The following is an 8,501-nucleotide window of genomic DNA, read 5'->3' on the forward strand; positions in this document are numbered from 1 at the left end:
TCCTCATGCCTTTTGCACACAATGTATATAGACTCTTTTTTTCCTTTTTTTCTACTGTGTTATTGACTTGTTTAATGTTTACTCCATGTGTAACTCTGTGTTGTTGTCTGTTCACACTGCTATGCTTTATCTTGGCCAGGTCACAGTTGTAAATGAGAACTTGTTCTCAACTACCCTACCTGGTTAAATAAAGGTGAAATAAAAAATAAATTAAAAAAATACATCTCTCCTGTGTTTCTCCTTACAGATATTAAGCCAAGCGGTGGGTTCTAGGTTAACATCACCAACTATGCTGCAGTTCACCGTGGTTCTGATGTTAATCGCTTCACTAACAGAGACTTTCCCCACTAGCAGTCTCAGATACTCCCACTATACCCAAGGTACAGTCACTCAAGTAAATTAAATAGTGTCTGTAAATACAGTATGTATGTGGACAAATGATCAGTGGTTTAGATCAAATGAGATGAGATAGAAAGCATGAAGGTCATGCTTCACACGAGTGTTAGTCCTAAAATCATCATTTAGACTATGACATGACAGTATTATAACAGAGATATAAAGGGTGACTGAGACATGTGTTGTTTTTGCTGTGGTGACTGTTAAGGCTCATATTGGGATCTACAATGCAATATAAACTTTGTTTCCACAGGGGAGAGTCCAGACAATGCAATACTAAAAGTCTTGAGAGATTTATCCCTTGCATCAACAGAGGGCCCACCCCCTGACAAACTTCCTGCTCTTCTACCCAATGACGTAGACAAACCACTGCTAGAGGTGGAACTACCCAGAAGGGTGTGGTGGTGGTGGTACCCAGCGAAGCCCCACCCACAAAACAGGATTCGTCAGAATCGAGCATGGAGGTCCTCATACAACCATAACTCCTTCGGCCTACGTTACGGGAAATGATAGTTATTAGGATGGGCTCTGCGTCTCTCAGTTATGTATTTGATTATATTTTGAACAGTGCCTGACAATATGATGTAGGTAGATATATTAATGTGTAAAAAGCAGACAAAATTACAAGGCCTACACTTGAAATATTGCTATATCATCTATGACGATTCATGACAGCTATTGATGAAATGACTTTATAATGAATTTACAATTTCTTGTTTACAACAGCCACTCTCATGTGTTACCCATATGTGTGTGTGTGTGTGTGAACCCTATGTTTTGCAACATATTTCCGTTCTGATATCTGTGATAGTTTTATGAATGCAACTGGAAATCAAAAAGATGACACCATTCAATAAATGGGCACTGTAATCCAGCAGACTGAAATGTAATTTATCTTCAGCAATACTTTCAAGCAACTCCACCTCATGTGTTATCAGTTCAACATCAACATGGTTTCCTCTCTACAGAGTGGTTGTGGTCAACACATTTTCACTGGGGGTTTGGCTTATTTGTCTGATCTATTGGTCTATAAACTGCTCAAGCATAAGATGAACTAAGTGCTGACGATGTAGAGTGGATAGAATGAAGTAGCCAAAGCATGTAGACACTCAGAGACAACTGCACCTTTACTGGGTCAGAGACCTTGGGCCTAGAGTAGTAGGACTTTAATACTGTACATGAACATGAAGATAATCTCCAGTTTTCTTATCGGGATGCTTCTGCTTACCAGGTTGGAAGGTAAGGTTCAACAGAACAGACCACAATGCATGGGGGGGGGGTACTAATGTAACTAAATAAATTCATAAACTGAATTAGTAGTTAACCAGACATGAAAACATTTAGTTTTATTGACTAAAAGGCAGACAACATTGTTAAAAGCCCATAGATTTTGTCGAGTGGCTAGCCCAAGCTAGCATGGTTTAAAGCTACTGTTCTGTTCACTGAAATTTATATACAGTACAAGAAAATGAATGACAGTGTAGAAAAAGGCAGATCACAAAACGGGTCCTGTGTGAATTATACCAGATCTGGTATCCTCATTCGGACATTTGCATGCAAATTAGAATTAATAAAAAAAATATACAAAGTGACAATTCTACAATTTCAACAGGTGATTCGGGAGTTCAGCAGAATATAATTTCAATAATTTACTTACATAAACTCTCATTTTCACTTGAAATCTTTTTGAGTAAATGAAGTTGACATCCTGTAATGCATGACATACACAGAAGTTTAAGTTAAACACAATGGCTGCATCTCAAGATAGATGTGGTCCTCTGGCGCAATAATGGGTTTAATTCCCGCTGGGGCCACCCATACAAAAAATGGATGCACGCATGACTTTAAGTCACTTTGGATAAAAGCTACATGGCATGCATAAACTAGGACTCTTCCCTAACTTTCTTAATGCTCTTCGTCCCTTTTGGGGAACAATAGCTAGATGTCTGTAACGTACAGGGCGTTATCTGTTAGGTATATCTGAGCAGCTATCTTATCCATTACATCCACTCATAAATCAACATATGATTTTCTTGTTGTCTTTCACTAAAACCAGCCGAATCCAACCAAGGTGGAGGCAAATACCAGGTAGGATTCTCCAGGACCACCCCAACAAATATGACTCATGGCAATGCTTATGACTGGGAGACTGCATTTATTATGTACCATCAACACCATCATCTCACCGGAGTCATTGAAGAGGCTGCAGATAAACGTATCTCTCTCCTGTGTATAAGTAACATTCCCACTTGGTATGCCAATCATTATGTACATTTGTTTCACAATTAACCAATGTAGACCAGACATTATTTAAGTACATACAGACTTTATAAACTAAATTCAATACGGATGTCTCCATTTTGTTGATGACAAGACTTCCTCAACGAGTTCTGATGACTTGGTGATTGACCTCACAGGAAGCAGGAACCCTCTAAAACCTCTGCTTTTGATTATTGCCATAACAACATGAAGCTAAAAAGAACATAATATAACTTGGAGAACATTATGTTATGCTATTCTGTTAGAAAAGTTTACTTGAGATGTGCACAATCCTGACAACTGTTGAGTTCTATAAAATACAGAATAAGTCCTATATGAATAACAGTGTGTAAAGTTGACATTTCCACTGTGTTCTTTCTATTCTGACAATTTCACCTTTGGCCCCTGCATTAATCCCAGTGTCAGAGCATTCGGCCAAGACAAGGATTACATCAACGTTTCCCCTGAGGCGTCTTTAAGGGGGGACTATTTATTCATTTGATTTATTTCACCTTTATTTAACCAGGTAGGCAAGTTGAGAACAAGTTCTCATTTACAATTGCGACCTGGCCAAGATAAAGCAAAGCAGTTCGACAGATACAACGACACAGAGTTAAACATGGAGTAAAACATACATACAGTCAATAATACAGTATAAACAAGTCTATATACAATGTGAGCAAGTGAGGTGAGAAGGGAGGTAAAGGCAAAAAAGGCCATGGTGGCAAAGTAAATACAATATAGCAAGTAAAACACTGGAATGGTAGTTTTGCAATGGAAGAATGTGCAAAGTAGAAATAAAAATAATGGGGTGCAAAGGAGCAAAATAAATAAATAAATTAAATGCAGTTGGGAAAGAGGTAGTTGTTTGGGCTAAATTATAGGTGGGCTATGTACGGGTGCAGTAATCTGTAAGCTGCTCTGACAGTTGGTGCTTAAAGCTAGTGAGGGAGATAAGTGTTTCCAGTTTCAGAGATTTTTGTAGTTCGTTCCAGTCATTGGCAGCAGAGAACTGGAAGGAGAGGCGGCCAAAGAAAGAATTGGTTTTGGGGGTGACTAGAGAGATATACCTGCTGGAGCGTGTGCTACAGGTGAGAGATGCTATGGTGACCAGCGAGCTGAGATAAGGGGGGACTTTACCTAGCAGGGTCTTGTAGATGACATGGAGCCAGTGGGTTTGGCGACGAGTATGAAGCGAGGGCCAGCCAACGAGAGCGTACAGGTCGCAATGGTGGGTAGTAATATGGGGCTTTGGTGGCACTGTGATAGACTGCATCCAATTTGTTGAGTAGGGTATTGGAGGCTATTTTGTAAATGACATCGCCAAAGTCGAGGATTGGTAGGATGGTCAGTTTTACAAGGGTATGTTTGGCAGCATGAGTGAAGGATGCTTTGTTGCGAAATAGGAAGCCAATTCTAGATTTAACTTTGGATTGGAGATGTTTGATATGGGTCTGGAAGGAGAGTTTACAGTCTAACCAGACACCTAAGTATTTGTAGTTGTCCACGTATTCTAAGTCAGAGCCGTCCAGAGTAGTGATGTTGGACAGGCGGGTAGGTGCAGGTAGCGATCGGTTGAAGAGCATGCATTTAGTTTTACTTGTATTTAAGAGCAATTGGAGGCCACGGAAGGAGAGTTGTATGGCATTGAAGCTTGCCTGGAGGGTTGTTAACACAGTGTCCAAAGAAGGGCCGGAGGTATACAGAATGGTGTCGTCTGCGTAGAGGTGGATCAGAGACTCACCAGCAGCAAGAGCGACCTCATTGATGTATACAGAGAAGAGAGTCGGTCCAAGAATTGAACCCTGTGGCACCCCCATAGAGACTGCCAGAAGTCCGGACAGCAGACCCTCCGATTTGACACACTGAACTCTATCAGAGAAGTAGTTGGTGAACCAGGCGAGGCAATCATTTGAGAAACCAAGGCTGTCGAGTCTGCCGATGAGGATGTGGTGATTGACAGAGTCGAAAGCCTTGGCCAGATCAATGAATACAGCTGCACAGTAATGTTTCTTATCGATGGCGGTTAAGATATCGTTTAGGACCTTGAGCGTGGCTGAGGTGCACCCATGACCAGCTCTGAAACCAGATTGCATAGCAGAGAAGGTATGGTGAGATTCGAAATGGTCGGTATTCTGTTTGTTGACTTGGCTTTCGAAGACCTTAGAAAGGCATGGTAGGATAGATATAGGTCTGTAGCAGTTTGGGTCAAGAGTGTCCCCCCCTTTGAAGAGGGGGATGACCGCAGCTGCTTTCCAATCTTTGGGAATCTAAGACGACACGAAAGAGAGGTTGAACAGGCTAGTAATAGGGGTGTCAACAATTTCGGCAGATAATTTTAAAAAGAAAGGGTCCAGATTGTCTAGCCCGGCTGATTTGTAGGGGTCCAGACTTTGCAGCTCTTTCAGAACATCAGCTGAATGGATTTGGGAGAAGGAGAAATGGGGAAGGCTTGGGCGAGTTGCTGTTGGGGGTGCAGTGCTGTTGACCGGGGTAGGAGTAGCCAGGTGGAAAGCATGGCCAGCCGTAGAAAAATGCTTCTTGAAATTCTCAATTATGGTGGATTTATCAGTGGTGACAGTGTTTCCTATCGTCAGTGCAGTGGGCAGCTGGGAGGAGGTGTTCTTATTCTCCATGGACTTTACAGTGTCCCAGAACTTTTTTGAGTTAGTGTTGCAGGAAGCAAATTTCTGCTTGAAAAAGCTAGCCTTGGCGTATAATGGTTTCTAGCTTCCCTGAACAGCTGCATATCACGGGGGCTGTTCGATGCTAATGCAGAACGCCATAGGATGTTTTTGTGTTGGTTAAGGGCAGTCAGGTCTGGGGAGAACCAAGGGCTATATCTGTTCCTGGTTCTAAATTTCTTGAATGGGGCATGTTTATTTAAGATGGTTAGGAAGGCATTTAAAAAAATATCCAGGCATCCTCTACTGACGGGATAAGATCAATATCCTTCCAGGATACCCCGGCCCGGTCGATTAGAAAGGCCTGCTCGCTGAAGTGTTTCAGGGAGCGTTTTACAGTGATGAGTGGAGGTCGTTTGACCGCTGACCCATTACGGATGCAGGATGCAGGCAATGAGGCAGTGATCGCTGAGATCTTAGTTGAAGACAGCAGAGGTGTATTTAGAGGGGAAGTTGGTTAGGATGATATCTATGAGGGTGCCCGTGTCTCTCGAAACATCATTGAAACCAGGAGATGTCATTGCATGTGTGGGTGGTGGAACTAATAAGTTGGATAAGGTATAGTGAGCAGGACTAGAGGCTCTACAGTGAAATAAGCCAATAAACACTAACCAGAACAGCAATGGACAAGACATATTGACATTAAGGAGAGGCATGCTTAGTCGAGTGATCAAAAGGGTCCAGTGAGTGGAGAGGTTGGTTGGGGGTCACGGCGATTTAGACAGCTAGCCATCGGTATGAGAACGCGTCTGTCCTGGGAGGAAGGTACCATGGTCGATGGACGATCTGCCTATGAGATGACTACAAGAACGTGGAGGAATAGCTAAGAGAGGCGAAGGAGGAGGAGGATGACTATTACGATGAGCTGAAGACAGAAGAGGCCTCTGCCCAACAGAAGAAAGAGAGGGGGTGAGACAGACAAAGGAGATGATATGGAGGACGGGGAGGACATGGAGGATGGGAAGGATGGGGAGGACAGTGATGACAATGATAATGATGACGCTGTGAACTATTCCACTGTGGTGTTCAAACCCAGAAACAAGATGGAATGAGCCTAAAGAGGGAAGCTACCAGACACTGTCTGTCAGTATGTTGTCACCTTGTACCAAAAGTATGGTTGTAAATGTGCAGTGTGTAGAAATTGCTCCGGTATTACCTGGATAAAAATGATAAACGGTTTGATTTATTTCAGTTTATGTGACAAAACAAGAAATGTAGAGATTCATTGTATCATCTAATTCAAAAACCAAAAATATAGAATGTTCAGCTGTTTGAAGCTGGTGTACAAAACTGAAAGTAAAAAGATGCAAAAACGAAGCTTAACAACAAGAAGCATAGAAGTAGTAGAATGAATCAAATGAATCAACTGCTTGTCAGACTTGCGTTCAATGAGAATTACAGATCCAATGACATTTCAATTAGTGATGCACCGATATGACATTTTGGCCAATACCGATATCCAAGATGTTCCTTCCAATACCAATAACCGATATTTAACATTTATGCTGCTTTTGAAGCATTCTAGTACAGTTAAATAGTTAACACACACACATGGATGCAGCAGGTCTAAGGCACTGCATCTCAACACAAGATGCGACACTACAGTCCCTGGTTCGAATCCAGGCTGTATCACATCCGGCCGTGATTGGGAGTCCCATAGGGTGGCGCCCAATTGGCCCAGCGTCGTCCGGCTTTGGCCGGGGTAGGCCGTCATTGCAAATGAAAATTCGTTCTTAACAGACTTGCCTAGTTAAATTAAGGTTACACACACACACACACACACACACACAATACACTGACCAAAAGGTTATTTTGTTGGCATTTACGTATGTCCCCATTACCAGTAAAACGTAATCAAAACCTATTTCTTTCACTAACTTGATGTGCTGTTTCGTTGTTCATTTGTTTAGTCGTTTCATTCTCAACCAGGATTTCTATGGAACGCTGTTTGGGTCTTTGCTATGGAACGCTGTTCGGGTCTTTGTGTGTCCAAAAAATATACTATTTAACACTATTTAACGTGTCAAATAACACTATTTGACGTGTCAAATAAGCTTGTTGACCAATCAGGACCTGAATATGACTGCACGTCACATAATAATTTAACGCTTTCTTACATTTTTTACATAGTTATTATTACACATTGATTACACTATCACTCGTATTTCATATGTCACAACGATTCATCAATACATATGCTATGATGCTGGAAAAGTTGTCTTGAACACCTACAGTGCTGTCATAAAAAAAGCTAGCAAGCTCATGGATGCAAACAATGTTCTTCCCTAAAAACATAACAAAACAATATAATCTGTTTCAGTAGCTATAGTTAGCTAGCTAACTATATAGTAGGGATCATCATCTAAAATAACCCTAATTTACAAGACAGTTCTTATTGGATTAATGGTGGTAGGACCCATCTATGTTAAACTAGCCACAATACTAGCCACAATACTACATCTACGTATTGAACTTCCATCCTCTCAGGCCAGGGGCAAAATATATGAATTTATGGTTGGATCACAATCACCGTTAAAATCATTGGCCAGTACAGATAATAATGTAAAAGTCAAATTCCCTTACACCATCCATGGCTAATTTGGTATTTGGTATTTTATTAGGATCTCCATTAGCTGTTGCAAAAGCAGCAGTTACTTTTCTCGTAGGGTCCACGCAAAACATGAAACATGACATAATACAGAACATTAATAGACAAGAACAGAATTACATATATACATATATTTTTTAAAGGCACACATAGCCTACATATCAATACCTACACACAACCTATCTAGATCAAATAGTGGAGAGGTGTTCTGCTGTGAGGTGTTGCTTTATCTGTTTTTTGAAACCAGGTTTGCTGTTTATTTGAGCAATATGAGATGGAACGAAGTTCCATGCAATAAAGGCTCTATATATCATACTGTACGCTTTCTGGAATTTATTCTGGACTTGGGGATTGCGAAAGACCCGTGGTGGCATGTCTGTGTGTGTCAGAGCTGTGTGTATGTTGACTATGCGAACAATGATTGAATCTATATGTTTTGCTCCTGACAGTTTACAATCTAAGGCAACGCCAAATCATTTAGACTCCTCAACTTATTCAACAGCCACGCCATGTATTACCAGATTCAGCATATGTCTAGAACTTAGGGAATGATT

At 41.2% G+C, this 8,501-nt stretch overlaps 1 protein-coding gene across 1 annotated transcript; it reads left to right on the forward strand.

Moving 5' to 3' along the window:
• Nucleotides 1-249: 249 nt before the first annotated feature.
• Nucleotides 250-1,252, forward strand: kiss1 (KiSS-1 metastasis suppressor). The gene is made up of 2 exons (XM_065021197.1): nucleotides 250-380; nucleotides 650-1,252. The coding sequence occupies exons 1-2, from the start codon at nucleotides 290-292 to the stop codon at nucleotides 904-906; spliced, it is 348 nt and encodes a 115-aa protein (XP_064877269.1). The 5' UTR covers nucleotides 250-289; the 3' UTR covers nucleotides 907-1,252.
• Nucleotides 1,253-8,501: the final 7,249 nt, after the last annotated feature.

Source organism: Oncorhynchus nerka, linkage group LG2 (assembly GCF_034236695.1).
Source record: "Oncorhynchus nerka isolate Pitt River linkage group LG2, Oner_Uvic_2.0, whole genome shotgun sequence".
NCBI classification, from domain to species: Eukaryota; Metazoa; Chordata; class Actinopteri; order Salmoniformes; family Salmonidae; genus Oncorhynchus; species Oncorhynchus nerka.

Bases quoted from the DNA above. Each gene is read 5' to 3' on its own strand.
- kiss1 (XM_065021197.1), top strand. From the start codon at position 290: ATGCTGCAGTTCACCGTGGTTCTGATGTTAATCGCTTCACTAACAGAG. The intron at 381-649 runs GTACAGTCACTC...TTGTTTCCACAG, and splicing joins ATACTCCCACTATACCCAAG to GGGAGAGTCCAGACAATGCA.